General features: G+C 45.9%; 1 protein-coding gene across 2 annotated transcripts; it reads left to right on the top strand.

Annotated features, from left to right (window-relative positions):
• The first annotated feature begins 402 nt into the window (after nt 1-402).
• Nucleotides 403-10,404, top strand: LOC144132900 (cell growth regulator with RING finger domain protein 1-like). Of its 2 annotated transcripts, XM_077665624.1 has the most exons (6): nt 403-871; nt 2,436-2,509; nt 2,565-2,695; nt 6,189-6,360; nt 8,360-8,480; nt 9,311-10,404. In XM_077665624.1, the coding sequence occupies exons 2-6, from the start codon at nt 2,448-2,450 to the stop codon at nt 9,587-9,589; spliced, it is 765 nt and encodes a 254-aa protein (XP_077521750.1). In that variant the 5' UTR covers nt 403-871; nt 2,436-2,447; the 3' UTR covers nt 9,590-10,404. The 2 variants fall into 2 exon arrangements, with proteins under 2 accessions (XP_077521750.1, XP_077521751.1); XM_077665625.1 differs by lacking the exon at nt 2,436-2,509 and having other exon boundaries at nt 9,311-10,249.
• The last annotated feature ends 6,695 nt before the right edge of the window (nt 10,405-17,099 follow it).

Below are 17,099 nucleotides of genomic sequence, written 5' to 3'. Positions count from 1 at the left end.
GTACCGTTGTCAAACCTGCTACGATACAAAAGTTACCGTAACACGCAAGCTCTGTGTGCAGCTTCACGGCAAATGAGGCAGCGGTTGAGGCGGGGAAATTTTTTAGTCTTCACAAAAAACGCACAACACTGTATGAGAGAGATACTGCGCCATTTACTTCTCCAAAAAACCAATTATTTATTTATAGTTTCTGGTTTCGGTATTCGAGTCTCTTAGAAAACCGAAAACAGATTTTTTTTCTTCCCACAGGATACCTTGGACCGAGTTCCAGTTACTTTTAATATATTTGATAGAGGAAGCGCTCTTTTGGTGCGTAGATTTTTTAAACTATGTATTTTGTGAGCATCGCGCGAAATTTACCGATTGAGCCAACCGGAGTCAGCGGTCACACCAACAGTAGCCAATCGAAGCCAACCGTTTTCGAAGTCGGGCATCTACTGTTATTATCGTGACATTCTACTGAGGATGTGTTGGCTGCTGAGCTCAGTTGGCTCAGACTGCGATTCATCCGCACATATGGGCGCTGGCGTGCAGTTTCACGAAACGCGACACGAACTTTACCACCGAGAAATTCGCAGGCACCAAGCAACGCAAACATTCTGGCATTCAGCGTAGCTAAAAAGCCGCTTTTTTAAATACCGAGCAGACGACGTGACCTTTTATTTGTTTTTTTTTTGTGGTGTGTGCAGTTTTAAGAAGGGATGTGTGTGGTGCACTGTGGTTTAGCGCGCCGACAGTTTGTGAAATGTGTTTGTCACTGCGGCACCAGAGTCGCTGCAGCATAGATTGGCGTCTCACCGCAGCGTCGCCGAGCAACCCCATGTAAAGCCACTGGCAACGAAGAAAACGAGTCGGCGCCTCGACTGAGCATGTATGCTACGTGTAGATCCTGTGTGGGCACTCTTAAGCGCGGTTGTCGTAACCGTGGTTACCGCTACCCGTTGTTCGGAACCGCGCTTCGTATTGCACAACAAAGGTGGTCGTTGTGACAGGTTTTGTGACGCGCTGCGCCTCTTTCGTGACTAAAAAGAATGAAGGAAAATCGAAGCATCTGCTTTTAACGGCGCTTAGTTTTTACCAATGGAAACGTACACAAAGGTTAATCTTTTGAGAGAAGACTTCACCTGAAAATTTGCGCTATCAGTAGACTTATTTGAACACATAGGTGCAGTAAACTGGTCGGAGCACTGAAAACTCGTTGAGCATTCTGGAAAACTGTTGGAGATCTCCAAACTTTCCTGCTCAAAATAACATATCTGTTTTCAACTATTCGCAGTGTAGAGTGAGAACAGTCGAAGCTGTTTTCACGGTGGATTCAGTATTCGACACGGTACAGCAAATTTGCGGTATCGTAACTAGCCATGACAAAAGGCTACGATGTAGAACTACTTGAGTGTACTAGTTGTTTCATACTTCATTTAGATACCAGCAGAACAATAGGACAGCCAGAAGAGTGACAGATGGGACAAATCACCCTCCCGCCCATTAAGTTTCTTGAGTTGGTCCGATCATGACCTGTGCTCCCAATGTGACCATTGCATGAAGTATGGTTCTTTTATTAGAGAGAAACAAAACAAAAAGAAGTTATTAGCATTTTGTGCGTGTGTATACACATTCCTTCCAGCATGAAATCTTAGCATTGTGTTCTGTCTGCCATTCTTAATCAACATTTCATTGTTTGGTTGAAATCTAAATGGAACACTTATATGTCTAGATTTGCACATGCATGTATATATGTGTACATATTCTCTATACGGTCTGCACCTAACTGCTTCTCTCTCCGTCTTCGTCGCTCTTTCAATTAATTTTTCTGCAGAAGCAGTGCTACTGTCGCTCTGCAAAAATGCAGGTCTGGGTAGTAGAAGCCTCTGTGGTGGCAGCAGCACCCACTTTCACCTTTGGTCCAACCCCCTTGTATGCACCTGCATCCTCCAGTGGTGCCATTCACCACCCAAGTATACCCTACAGAAGTTTCCACCCACCAGTCACCTCCCCACCTCACACACCTTAGAAAAGGGCTGCCCACCCATCCACTGCCACTCTCGACCCACCTACCCACCCCACCTCTGCCCTTCGGAAGTGCCAGCCACCTTCACCCTCCTTGAGAAAAATTCTGTTGTGTGTGTGATGCCTCGGCTTAGAGCAAAATCATATATTTGAGTAAAAGTAACGCAGCAATAACGAGGGTAAATCCACCTGCTGTCACAGTATTGTTGCAGTAGATGTCTGACGCGCAATTTTTTATTTTACTCCCTTTCCTGCTGGCCGCTGCTCAAGTGCCAGCACTCGGCGAGGTAGTTATGGCAGCCAGCGCTTCCTGTTTTCCTTTTCCTCGGTAAACAGTAGCATACCAAGCTTACCAGATAGAAAAAAGTGAACATTACACTACTACAGTTGAGCCTGATCGTGTTCCTCAAATGGTGCCACATGTGCAGCAACCAACCAGGATGGAGCTCATAGTGCTAATGGCCATCTGTGGGTGCCTGGCAGTTCTGTACATACTGTTCAGGTACGTGGGTTGTGGTCCGAGCTGTGCAGGCGTCTCATGCAAGTTCTGCACGCAGGTATGGGAGGGACGCCCTGGAAGGCAGTGGCTCATCGGTGACCTATGTGGCTCAGCGCAAGGAGTGCCGCCCCATGGTGCAGGTGCAGAACCCTTTCTGCATTGCAGTCTCCCACGATGCTGACAATCCAGGTAACAGCGCTCTGTGGAAGCTGCACTGTGGAGTGTGCAGGCACTGGAATTGCAGTACTAGCCCATTGGGAGGGAGTGTCTGTGAACAGCAAGAAGCAAAGGCACAGTAACTGTCCTGCTCACTATAGACTTTTGAACAATGCTGTGAGAAAAGGGCTGAAGGTGATGAAGTGAGGGAGAGAGGAACAAGTATAGCAGCGGAATGATAGAAGTCCAGAGAATGGAAATTGGAGGTGTTCTTAAAGGCCATGCAAAGTACTGCACTGTAATAAAACTGTTTATGAGGGTAATGTGCTGTCTACTCTGACATAGAGGTAAAACAGCGGAGAAAGAGTGAGAACATGGAAAACTGAGCATAATTAGGCAGAAGGGCACTATAGGAATTTGGTGACTTGGTTTACTGTGTAAAAAGAAAAAAAAGGTCCACATGTTTTCACTGCGGAAGTTCGAAAACGTGACAGTGGCATCACGTTTGTGCAATGTAAGCACAGCGTCTCCTCCAATCAACTCCCTCCTTTGCTATTTATTTAGCACTCATTCTTCCACTTCTTGCTTTTGTAACAAATTGTGCAACTTTGCGTAGTCTTTTAATCCTTTGTGGCCGGGTGACTGACACCCAAGGGAAGTTCGGGAAGTGTAGCAGGGGCCGGTAGAAAGTTAGGTGGACGGATGAGATTAACAATTTTGTGGGAATAGGGTGGCTGCAGCTGGCATAGGACAGGGTTAATTGGAGAGATATGGGGGAGGCCTTTATGCTGCAGTGGGCGTAGTCAGCCTGATGATGATGATGGATGTCTAGATTGTACGCGTGATTTTCGAAGCATCTAGAGCTGTTTTCACGGAATTTATGATGTCGTCTAGATTTCATATTGCTGCTAGACAAAATGGCTGGGCCATTTCGTGTCTAGAAAAAAGAATCACTTTTCCAAAACAAGCATAAATGTCACGAATTTCTGCGCATACTTAAGAATTGCTATCTGGTGCTGTCACTTCCTTCTTTTTTGACGTGGTGTAAAGTTGTACTAAAGGACACTGTAAGTGATTGTTCATTGTGGAAACAGCTTCAGATGATAAGGAAAATAATTAATTGTGCATAAATATGTTTTATTGAAGAATTAGGCTGCAGTTGCTGAAATTGAGAAAAGGTGTGCGGTGTATGTGAATTCCTAAATTTTCTGTGCCATTCACGGGTGCCTTAGCGTTTTTCCTCCATAAAAACGCAGCCGCCGTGGTCGGGTTCGAACCCGGGAACTCCGGATCAGTAGTCGAGCGCCCTAACCACTGAGCCACCGCGGTGGGGCTGTGCTGTGCGATGTCAGTGCACATGTCAGTGCACGTTAAAGATCCCCAGGTGGTCGAAATTACTCTGAAGCCCTCCACTACGGCACCTCTTCCTTCCTTTCTTCTTTCACTCCCTCCTTTATCCCTTCCCTTATGGCTCGGTTCAGGTGTCCAACCATATATATGAGACAGATACTGCCCCATTTCCTTTCCCCAAAAACCAATTATTATTATTATTATTGTGTCATTCATGTTTTTTTTCTAATGTAGAGGGTTCTTAATATATGCACACAGATTTTCAGATTTTTTCTTGGTAGTAGAACATAAAGTGTATCCGAAAAGGTTAAGTCATCTTGTCACAAATCATACAGCAGTAGTTGCTGACACTTCAACTGCAGTCATAGTAGCAGTTGCGTATATGTGCAGTCAACAGAACTCTGCGTATGTAAATGAACACTTGACACAAAAAAAAACAAGGAACTGCTCACGGCTGCGCACAAGAAAAAATCCGAGGTAAACTGGCAGTTCGTCTGGACTTCAAAAGGGCGGGTGTTGGCACGGAAAAACGAGACTCAACAACCATCCGGATAGCTCCCCAAAATGACTTGGCAAAGATGACATCCGAGAGTGAATAGGCACTTAGGCACTTTTTCACTGCTTTGAAAATTATTCATTATGACAGTACCATCGATCAGCGGCTCTTATTGTGACATATCTCGCCTCAATGAAGAAACTACAGGTTTAAAAAGTTTCTCGACCATGCATATTAAAGCCAGGAGTATAAAGAACAAAGTTGATGAGATGGAGAGCCTGATGGCATCAATAAAAATTAAATTTGACATTGTACTTCTCACAGAAACGTGGCTATCTCTAAATGATCCCATGCCTTTTTTTAATGGTTATCGCTCGCAGCACCTAACTAGAACCAACCAAAGGGGAGTAGATGTGGCTGTGTACATAAAAGAAGGAATACGTTTTACCGTACTGCACAAATTCTCCATAGTTATTGACGACGTGGAATGCCTTACAGTACATGTAGGGAAGGCCATGGTATCTGTCGTCTATAGACCTTCTACTGGCGGCTGAGAAAAGTTTTGCAGTTTTTTAGATACAGTGCTTTCGCATGCCCGCGCTAGTAATGTGCCTGTCATAATCATGGGAGATGTAAACATAGACATGAGCTCACCGGACACATAGGCGTGGGAAATGAAATTAGATGTAAACATCGACATGAGCTCACCGGACACATGGGCGTGGGAAATGAAATTACTTCTAGCTTGTCACGCCTGCGCAGACCATGTTACATTACCAACCCGAGTCACAGAGAACAGTGCCACTTCAATTGACATCTGTGTTACAAACATAAATGATGAGGATGTAATTATAGGTGTGCTTGCAATTGACATAAGCGACCATTTGCCGCTATTTTCTATTACGAATGGCACATCATACAACCGTGCTTCCCATGCGCCTTTTTATGTCCGAATGATAAACGAGTCCTTGCTAGAACACTTTCGGGAATTAATTGCAACGATAGACTGGCAGGCTGTCTACAATGAACGCAATGTTAATACAGCTTTTGACACCTTTATTGCAAACATAAAAAGCTCTGTTTGTTCCCTTTCTGTTTGTTTATATGTATGTACATCCGTTAACAAAATGAATATATAGTGTGCAGTTGTGCTGTGTGTGCATTGTAGCTGTATAATGCTTATTACAAGTGTAATAAGTTTGTACTTACGTAAATTCCGTACTTTTGCCTTTTATATGTATTTCCTTCTATTATCACTGCTGTCGAAACTGTTTACTGTAGGGGGCCAGGACCTTTCGTCAGGTCATTGGTACCTGTAGTCCCAGTCTCCACTCACTATGACGAGAAATAAAGTTCTCATTCATTCATTCATTCATTCATTCATTCATTCATTCATTCATTCATTCATTCATTCATTCATTATGAAACGTATCTGCCGACAGCGCATACTTGACTGCATGGCATTGTACTCAGCTGGCATTTACTTTGCATTGCATGAGGGGCTGCAGGCCAGTATTTACCCTGTATGCTGAACCATAAAATTACATCTTTTCAAGAAAATGTAACAACACTTCACTTGCTCTTAATTTTTTCACTGTGCACACACCTGCCCCCCAAATGTGGACTGAAATGTCATATTGTCAGGTGATCGGCATTTAAGTTGGTTTTATGGCGGCACAGGTCACCTTGAGCTGCAGTTGTGGAGCGAGTGCCCATGCGAGGTGTGGCTCTACTGGGGCCTTACCTACGCGGCATTGGCCAGCTGGCCACGACAGGGATGGCCGCGGCTGCGTGAGGCTGCAGACAGTCTCTGGGAGCAGGACTGTGTGCGGCGTGAAGAGCAGCCGATCAGGCAAGTGGGTGGTTGCTCACGCTGGTGAGGAATGCTTTGTTGCACAGCTCGCGTGGCACTCCGTTTGACAGGTGTGGCATATATGTTTCAACAACACTTCTGTTGGGCCTAGTTGGTGCATGGTGATACAGATGAATGATGTGCGCAAACTATTCGACGAACAACATATATGGGAGAAACACAAGGACTGGCGCAAGGAGTTGCGCCAGTCCTTGTGTTTTTCCCGTATATGCGGTTCGTCGAATAGTTTGCGCACATCGTTCATCGGCATATATGTTGACAGGGAGAAGTCAAGATGACCTGTAGGGTGGTACTTGTTGGGATACTGGCAGGTGCAGCCAAAAAAAGGGAATTTTGAGGATTGTTTTCCATCTGTTTTGTGGTACTGATTATCCCAATAAGGATCATAGTGCCAAGGAAATTAATATAATCAATATAGTGCAAATCAAGCATAATCAGTGAATATGGTGCTAATGTATGATGATTAAGGCCTGACAAGGGCTTGCTAGAGCAGTGACTGTTGTAGAATAGTCAACATAACTTACAAAATGCGGTTAGCAATCAATGTGTTCTGCGGGGAGTCAAAGCAAGCACAAAAGAAGAAGTAATGATTTTAATTCACCACTGTGAGATGACTTAGTACATTTCAAAGAGTTGTTGGAAGTTACCTGAAGATGACCCCTCAGTTACATATATAGGAAATACTTAGAAGTTGCTTTTAAGTACTGTTGTGTTTGCCTTACTTCTGGTTCAAGGATGCATTGGAAAAAGTTTTATTGTAAACTTTTTACAAAAATAATTTCTGTAGAACTTTCTGGCGCACAAAAACGGTGCATTGTTGTAAAGTAGCTACTCTCGTTTATGGATTATCTTTGTTAGTTATAGGTTTCTGCTCAGTATTGGACTAATATTATAACCTTCCTGTTTTGAGACTGCTTAAGTTCTTTGAAAACGAATGCATTAGTGTGTCATTGTGAGCGTTCGACACCGATGCAGGTTGTGCACTGAGAAATGAAATGAAGACGTGCCTCCGAACACTGATTCCACGAACACTAAACCCGCAAGGTCCAAGTGAAACGTTTTGACACTCGGTTGGAATACCTGTCACAAGCTAGCCCTGACTGAGAGACATAAGCTATATGCAGCGAGAAATCTCATGACACCAGCCACAACGGGGTGGGACGAACAGTTGCTTCACAATTTTTAATACGAAAATTGGATTTTGAGGAAAGGAAAGGGCACAGTAACTGTCTCACATCTCGGTGGACACCTCAAATGCACTTTAAGGGAAGATGTAATGAGTCTGAGAAGGTGTATAATTTAGAGTGTATATGTTGTCAGTTTAAATCCCTGTTGCAAGCTAGCCTCCATCTTGACTTGCACATGCATGACGGAAGCCAACAGTCACCGAAACCAAGGACCATATTGAGGAGCCACATTGAGGTCAGCCACAGGGGGTATATATAGATGAAAGACATGTATGTGATTGTCTTAATGGTGGTGCTCACCTTGTGTGTGCATCCTGCGGCCGCTTGATGATGTCACCCCATTTTTCTTGCAGTCACTGGGCTTTTTTGGGTCCGGCGGGATGCTTCTGTGGCACAGTTCCTCATAAACATAAATAAATGAACAGAGCACGGTGCAAAGAGCTTCATATACTTGATTACCAGAAATGCACTGTCGGGTTCTGAAGGAAGGGGTCGACAAACTTTTGGTGGGGTCCCAACAAATTTTGGGGGTGGCGACTGTCACCCATGGCCTCCCCTTGGCACCGTCGCGGCACAGCACAAGGGCGTGTTTGCATCTCTTCGCCAACAAAACACGGCTGCGATTCCGTCCAACATCCTTGGGTTCAGGCTGGGCTGCCGGACGCCTGGCCAGAGGTCCCTGCCCGATTTTGATTTGGAGTAGCTAGCTTGTATGTTTCCATGCTGCGTGCGGTGTCCTTCGATCTGTATACCCATAGTAGAGCACTTTTGAAGTGGTCGTTGTCTCGTAGGCTGGACGGCGGAGAGCGGCACACGTGGCGCGGTGCGGTGCCCGTCATGGAACCTGGACCGCGGGTTTCGCTCGGGGTGCTGCTGGTGCGGAGGGACGATGATGCAGATCCCTCGCAGGTGGTGAGTGCAGCCTGCTTTTCCTCTGGACAGTCTAGATATCTAGCGCTGCTGTTTGGGTCAGAAGCAGCCATGCCATTTTGGTACCAAAATACTGCTTGGAGCCGTGGCAGTATAAACTATTATTGTGTGTGGCAGCAGACTATAAGTGTCAGGACTTCGTACGCAACCAGTTATTCAGATCTTATTTCAGGCACCACATATATGTCGGGGCAATCAGTGTGTCCAGCCCTGGAAAGCAGCCAGAATCCGTCGATAGGGTCATTGCCTCTTTGATATGGTCAATACCTTCCACGGATGTTTGATGTAGGTACAGAAGAAAGTCAGAAGGTGATAATAATAAAAAAAATAATAAAAATAAAAATGAAAAGCATGCAGGGAGAAACTGAGCTCAGAAAAAGGCATTCGCATTTCCTCTATTTTTTTTTTTTTTTGTAGGGGAGTAAGAAAGCTATTCCAGCTGGCCTTCTAGCTTTTTTCTACTCTTCCCTCATAGACAGGATGAAAAATAAAAGTATTCTTATGGTTTCCATATGATTTCTGTACAGGTTTCATATCGTTTACACAGTTTCTACATGGTTTCCGTACGATGGGCACGACATCATGTGAACTACATATGAATTTTGACATTTCCACATGCTCTGTCAAATAGTTCATGTACGTCGACTCCTTTCTATTCCATATGGTTTCTGTACGAACCACGGGAAACCATGTGGAATTGCGGGAAAATGACGGGAATCTTTGAAACGTTTCATTGACCTTTCAAGTGAGGCTGGTGACGTTACATGAACACCCTTCTGTAATGAACACATGGTGCGGTTGTCTTTCCGCAGGTGGCACTACTAGCGGCCGTGGAGGCGGGTCCCAGCAGCGTTCGCCTGCTTGCACAGCACGTGAAGTTGGCCGGTGGCCAGAGCTGGCCCCTGCGTAGCCTGTTTGCGCCCTCTGGCCCCGTGTGCGTGGTGTGCCAGGCGGAGCCCGCCGGCCTGGCGCTGCTGCCCTGCCGACATGCGTGCCTCTGTGGGGCCTGCTTTGCCCGTGTACATAGCTGCCCCGTGTGCCGGGCACGCATCATGGCCTGCTTCCGCGTAGACCCTGATACACTGCAGTGACACGTGTGTTTCGTTATCTCTGACTCCAAGCGCCGATTATGTGCTGTGTTGGCCGCTAGCGGCTTTTTAATTGACGCGCTGCCCAGATTTGTTGTTAAGCCTGGCTAACTGTGCTGTGAAATGTTCGAATGGCGCTGGCCTTCACATCTGGTGTCATCAACACAAGAACTTTGCACAGAAGGGGCCGTGTTCTGGTAGCCCTAAGAGGGCTGCGTGGCTCTCTATTGATGACGGACAATCTGCACACGATGGGCGTGGACCATACCTGTGCTGCCACAGTACTTCCAGGAAGAGAGGTCCCATGTACTGTTGGGAGGCGTACTTTGCTATATGAGCAGTAATCCTGATGGAGCTGTATCGCTTGCCGCTATGCCTGAAGGTATTTAGATTCAACGTATGTAGATGAATTCATGTGAGTGACCTGCAGGCAAGACTGTCGGCTTGGCTGTGTGTGTACTTATATGGAGAGGCAGAACGCAGAGGCACGGGATGGGACCATGAACAAATATTTTTAACACTCTGCGTCAACCACTGCAGTATAAATAGAGGGCAGTGTGCAGAAGTATTCCAGTTTGCCCGGTGCATGCAAAATAAATGTCTACCAGGTGATCGTTATATGCTATATATAAAGATAAGCGAACAACTATTGTTCCAAAGAGGAATCTGTGCTTGTTTTTTTTCTTAGATTCTGTGCCACAAACAAAGAAGCCTTCTCTGGTCATGCTGTGGAGAAACTGCGATCCAAGGATGAGCTGTAGTTGCTTTAGTTTTTATTTTCCTGAAGAGGAACTGCTAAAATATAGAGAGTTACAGAATACCTTTCTCATTTCTATTCTCCTCGTGCCTACCCCAGCCTCTTTTCCAGCGTGCAGCCCACTTAACAGTGCAGCTAATGGATGATCATGATGATGATAATGGATTTTTATGGCTCAAGGGCGTCTATGGCCAAAAAGCGCCATGGCAAAAGGTATTTTCGATTACTCAAGGTAGGGTCAAAGCCCCATTTTCCAAGCATTTCACCCCTGATTAGCCGGGCACCAGGCCAGGGGAAGCTTGTACCCATTGTATCACTGGTGGGTACCCGGTGCAGCTAATGGAGTGGGCCACTATAGGCACATGAAGTCAAATAAAAATTAGGAAAGAACCGCTTCTACTTGGCACGCAGCTGAGTAGAAAAGAAGGAATGAAACGTTCCTGCTTTAGTTTTTTTAGGAGCTTTACCAACCAAAGCTTTTAGTTAATTTAGTCTAGAGCCTTTAGTGCTTCAAATCGCTAAGAGTATATAGTCGTGCTCTCAAATGAAGGCAAGCACGGGGTCCATGATGGGCTTGCCAAATGAAGAGTAAGCCGGGAGCAATGTTGTCTTGATCAGAGTGGCAAACACCAAAGCAGCGGGCATATATATATAAGTGCCCGAAAGTTGTGCTGGCAACTCTGTGCTGCAACCACCGGCAGCCATGTCAATTTCATATCGGCGAGTCTCGCATTCTACCTCACTGTTGGGTGCTCCCACGAGCACCCAACACAAAAAAATAGTGCTGCGCAAAAAATAGTGCAGCCGTAAATCCAGCAGTCCTTTCTCGGCACCCTCTACTACGGGTCTGTATGCTTTCATGAGAAGCGTGCAACACCGTCTTACAACGCATATTTAGTTAAATGCATGTTTGATAGGGAACAGATATTTAAAATTGCCGCTGCGATGGCTTAGTCATTATAGTGCTCGGCTGCTGACCTGAAAGACATGGGTTCGATCTCGGCCGCAGCGGTTGAATTTAGATGGAGGCGAAATCCTAGAGGCCCGTGTACTGTGTGATGTCAGTGCACATTAAAGAACCCCAGGTGGTCGAAATTTCTGGAGCCTTTCACTACGGCGTCCCTCGTAGCTTGAGTCGCATTGGGGCGTTAAACCCCCATAAACCAAAGATATTTAAATCACTGCTAATCTCATGATGAAGAGTGATAAACTTGGGAGTATTTGGCCGCTGGAAGGCAGATATATGCATTATAATTTACGCTGGGCCTCACGAGTACTGTCAGGTTCAAAAGTGGCATACAACACTTCTGGTTACATAACTCGCTGCTCTTTTGGCACCTTTCTCTGTTTACGCTAAGCTGGAGCGCCACGAGTCGAAACGAGTGGAATGACATGCCTCTGGATGAAAACGGTCGCCTCTTCTGCGAGAGTACTGCTCATCTGTTAACACACGTTTAGCAGGCGGCGGCTCAGTCGACGGCCTGGGCACGGCCAAGGGGCAGGTAAGCCGGATGCTTCCTCCTCATGCGAGCGATATGCCCGGACATATGCTGTGTTCATCTGGCTCTTGACGATGTCCTATTTGACGGCGAAGCTTCACATTCCGCCTGTTGCATGACTGCATTTTGCCGTTGGCGATGGTTCTCGCACTCTTGAATACGCTGAAACTTGAATGCTGGCTGCGGCTGATTTGACGCTCCCACGTATGTCACGGCGAAGGAGTTGCGCGTGCACGTCAATTTAGAGAGCCTTGACGTATCTTTGTATAAGTCTCTCATGTGTCCCACCAGGCTGTTAACTAAGCCCTCAGCCATATGCACATTCACGGTAAGCGTGTGGTTCTTTTTTTTTTTATGGTGTGAGACATTATACGGAGACCACCCGAGCCGTATATGGACCTCCTTCACCCCGCGACGTCACGAAGATGCGGTGGCGCTGATGTTAGCAGCGACTTTCGCATGGTAGGCAAAACAGGTTCCGCTTGCCCGTGCCTACCGCAGCTGCCGCAGCTACCGGCGGCTGCTTCAAGCCTGTGCACTGCAGAAGCAACATGTATTGACCAGCTGCGTCACTGCTGGATCCGCGTAGTAGCATAAAAAATATTAAATTAGCCTCGATAGGTTTCTCGCGCATAAATGCCGCATTCGGAAACTGGCTAACAGGCACTGGGCCACGGTAGTAAAGCGCGAAGTCTGGGAGTCGATAGGCACTGCCACTCAATGCACTTAATAACTTGCAAGTTACTGCGTTCATTCACCTGAACTTCTGGATAGTAGGCTGATAATTTCTCAAGGAAAAAAAAAGACATATGCAGCTGCACACGTACTTATCACCTTGAGCCGGAGTGCACGGGGCGCCGACAGCTTCACTCGCCCCCGAGTGCGTTTTTTTGTTAATAACACACCATGTTTTAATGGCGCGTTTTATGACATTCAATATTTACTTGAAACTGTTTCTTGATATGACGACGTAATTATTTCATTCGAGTAGAAAGAAGTCTGGTAAGTTGTGTCAATCTTGCGCGGTCGCGTTGGTGTGCTTAGAATAGCGTACCTTAAGTGTGCTAAACGCCATATGCTTTTACATTGCATCATGCATGTGTCATGTTTCATGAGGTAGTACATGATCGCGAAGCTTGTTTGTGAAGAAGCAGCCGAAGGCGTGCTACTAACAGACACGTGGCGAGATTGAGAGGGGACGCGGCAATGAAAAGTGTTTTCGTTATTCATGCATGCGATATGTAACTAAACTTGGTGCAAATATGAAATTCCTACGCTAGTTTCACTAATTACCTTTATTTATAGCTATACCTGGTGCAGTTCTGGGTAATTATAATTAACACCGTCGTCAAGTCCCCCCAATGTCTCAAATAATTTAGTAGATAGTGCGGTTTTTTATGCCAGCATGTACATAAAGCCCTGTTCATTACGATGACGCGATTAGTTCTTTTTCTATATGATCAGTACTTATGCATGCATAGTTACATGAAAACGCTTCTTACAAGAAATAACTAACACAGTACTGCACGTGTAGGGAAAAATCGAGAGATTTATTACGCTCCTCAACGTCTCAGGAATAGTTTGCGACAAATGGAATCATTTGATTTTCATGCGAATTACGAAGGTGAGTGATCCAGTCGCAGAAAATGTGAGAGGTCACAAAACGAACCTTAAAGTTTATTCCCTCGTTTATGGCATCTTCGCTTTCGCTTTGGTCAAAGAAATGCGGCACTGAAATCAAAGAAATTACCTTACAATTTTTGACGACCACACTTCTAAAAAGCGTAATTTATAAATTTGTACTCAATAATTTGCTATAATTTTTCGTCACGGAACTAGACTTCAGGGCTAGGAAAGAAAATTCTAGAAATAAAAAAATTTCACCAAATCGACCAGCTTAACAAGAGGACAAGTCGGCCTGGCTGGTGCGTGGTCATGCGGCTAAAAACAGCGCTAAGCGAGACAGGAGATGAGGGACACGACGCTGTCCCCACTTTTCGCACAGCGCGACACGTACGCATGTCAGCAGACGATGAGCGCATGTCTGCTCCGACGAAACAAGGCCAGTACTTCCCCTCACTATTATCCCGAAGTAAAATCATTCCGGCTAGTGCAGTGTCAAAACTTGTTTTATTCAATGCCTAGCGCCTAAACGGCAGGAACGCTTTCTACATGTTTACTACTAACCAAATATACAATACGGTGGCAAACTATTTCTCTTTATAGGCCGCACGTGGCCAACGCGAGCTCGTGTACTTCAACAAATTACTAAGTTGGAAGCATCGACCATTGCTATGATTCGCAGAAACTGGAAACGCGCCTACAAGCCTTGAAAACCCGCGCTCAACACCTATCCGCGACGCCACTCCCCGACCTTTTGCCTACCACGAGCTCGCTAGCGACTGCAGCGCCACCTCGTTTGTTTACAAACATGCAGGAGGTCTATAGGGTGGATGAAGTCCGTCCAAGGTCGCCGATCGAAGCGACCAGGAGAGATGAGGGAACAAAGAGAGGGGCGATGATGGGAGAAGTAGGGGCAAATTGAGGGACTCTGTCGCGGACAGAGAAAAAGAAATATAAAGGGATATAATAATCTCAAGCTCCCGGGCTGCTGTGAAAAATTCCATGCGCGCGCCGCACGCACTCGGAGCCGCGAAGGCCATCGGCCATGTGAGCCGGTCTATTCGTGTGCTCCTCTTTCCCCCTCAAGCGGCTGTTGTTCTGAAGCGAACGTAGTCGTGAGAAGGAGTTCAGCCAAGATTCCCTCTGCGCGCGGCCGGGGAGACAACCGAAAAACCAGCGCTCCCGTATGGACCTCCTTCACCCCGCGACGTCACGAAGATGCGGTGGCGCTGATGTTAGCAGCGACTTTCGCATGGTAGGCAAAACAGGTTCCGCTTGCCAGTGCCTACCGCAGCTGCCGCAGTTACCGGCGGCTGCTTCAAGCCTGTGCACTGCAGAAGCAGCGTGTATTGACCAGCTGCGTCACTGCTGGATCCGCGTAGTAGCATAAAAATATTAAATTAGCCTCGATAGGTTTCTCGCGCATAAATGCCGCATTCGGAAACTGGCTAACAGGCATTGGGCCACGGTAGTAAAGCGCGAAGTCTGGGAGTCGATAGGCACTGCCACTCAATGCACTTAATAGCATGCAAGTTACTGCGTTCATTCACCTGAACTTCAGGATAGTAGGCTGATAATTGCTCAAGTAAAAAAAAGACATATGTAGCTGCACACGTACTTATCACCTTGAGCCGGAGTGCACGGGGCGCCGACAGGTTCACTCGCCCCCAAGGAATGCATTTTTTTGTTAATAGCACACCATGTTTAAATGGCGCGTTTTGTGACATTTAATATTTACTTGAAACTGTTTCTTGTTATGACGACGTAATTATTTCATTCGAGCAGAAACAAGTCTGCTACGTTGTGTCAATCTTGCGCGGTCGCGTTGGTGTGCTTAGAATAGCGTACCTTAAGTGTGCTAAACGCCATATGCTTTTTCATTGCATCATGCATGTGTCATGTTTCATGAGGTAATACATGATCGCGAAGCTTGTTTGGAAAGAAGTAGCCGTAGGCGTGCTACTAACAGACACGTGGCGAGATTGAGAGGGGACGCGGCATGAAAAGTGTTTTCGTTATTCATGCATGCGATATGTAACTAAACTTGGTGCAAATATGAAATTCCTACGCTAGTTTCAGTCATTCCTTTTATTTATAGCTATACCTGGTGGAGTTCTGGGTAATTATAATTAACACCGTCGTCAAATCCCCCAAGCTAGGTCTCAAATAATTGAGTAGATAGTGCGCAGTTTTTTTATGCCAGCATGTGCATAAAGCCCTGTTCTGTATGATGACGCGATTAGTTCTTTTTCTATATGATCAGTACTTATGCATGCATAGTTACATGAAAACGTTTCTTACAAAACATAACTAACACAATACTGCACGTGCGGGGAAAAAAATCGAGAGATTTATTACGCTCTTCAACGTCTCAGGAATAGTTTGCGACAAATGGAATCATTTGATTTTCATGCGAATTACGAAGGTGAGTGATCCAGTCGCAGAAAATGCGAGAGGTCAGAAAACGAACCTTAAAGTTTATTCCCTCGTTTATGCATCTTCGCTTTCGCTTTGGTCAAAGAAATGCGGCACTGAAATCAAAGAAATTACCTCACAATTTTTTACGACCACACTTCTAAAAAGTGTAATTTATAAATTTGTACTCAATATTTTGCTATAATTTTTCGTCACGAAACTAGACTTCAGGGCTAGGAAAGAGAATAATTCTAGAAATCAAAAATTTTCATCAAATCGACCAGCTTAACAAGAGGACAAGTCGGCCTGGCTGGTGCGTGGTCATGCGGCTAATAACAGCGCTAAGCGAGACAGGAGATCGGGGACACGACACTGTCCCCACTTTTCGCGCAGCGCGACACGTACGTATGTCAGCAGACGGTGAGCGCATGTCTGCTCCGACGAAACAACGCCAGCACTTCCCCTCACTATTGTCCCGAAGTAAAATCATTCCGGCTAGTGCAGAGTGTCAAAACTTGTTTTGTTCAATGACTAGCGCATAAATAAACGGCAGGAACGCTTCCTACATGTTTACTACTAACCATATATACAATACCGAGTAGCAAACTATTTCTCTTTATAGGCCGCACGTGGCCAACGCGAGCTCGTGTACTTCGACAAATTACTAAGTTGGAAGCATCGACCATTGCTATGATTCGCAGAAACTGGAAACGCGCCTACAAGCCTTGAAAACCCGCGCACAACACCTAACCGCGACGCCACTCCCCGACCTTTTGCCTACCACGAGCTCGCTAGCGACTGCAGCGCCACCTCGTTTGTTTACAAACATGCAGGAGGTCCATAGACCTCCTGCATGTTAGTAAACAAACGAGGTGGCGCTGCAGTCGCTAGCGAGCTCGTGGTAGGCAAAAGGTCGGGGAGTGGCGTCGCGGATAGGTGTTGAGCGCGGGTTTTCAAGGCTTGTAGGCGCGTTTCCAGTTTTTGCGAATCATAGCAATGGTCGATACTTCCAACTTAGTAATTTGTTGAAGTACACGAGCTCGCGTTGGCCACGTGCGGCCTATAAAGAGAAATAGTTTGCCACTGTATTGTATATATGGTTAGTAGTAAACATGTAGAAAGCGTTCCTGCCGTTTATTTATGCGCTAGGCATTGATGCCATTGAATAAAACAAGTTTTGACACTCTGCACTAGTGTCACTGCACTAGTTTTGCACTCT

The sequence above is a fragment of the Amblyomma americanum genome, chromosome 5, assembly GCF_052857255.1.
Source record: "Amblyomma americanum isolate KBUSLIRL-KWMA chromosome 5, ASM5285725v1, whole genome shotgun sequence".
Taxonomy (NCBI): Eukaryota; Metazoa; Arthropoda; class Arachnida; order Ixodida; family Ixodidae; genus Amblyomma; species Amblyomma americanum.
The sequence above is the reverse complement of the archived record's forward strand: the minus strand, read 5'-3'. Positions and strand labels throughout refer to the sequence as shown.

Excerpts from the sequence above, each read along its gene's own strand:
- LOC144132900 (XM_077665624.1), top strand. The coding sequence starts at position 2,448 with ATGGAGCTCATAGTGCTAATGGCCATCTGTGGGTGCCTGGCAGTTCTG. Across the intron at positions 2,696-6,188 it reads CCACGATGCTGACAATCCAG|GTCACCTTGAGCTGCAGTTG; the intron begins GTAACAGCGCTC and ends ATGGCGGCACAG. Across the intron at positions 6,361-8,359 it reads CGTGAAGAGCAGCCGATCAG|GCTGGACGGCGGAGAGCGGC; the intron begins GCAAGTGGGTGG and ends GTTGTCTCGTAG.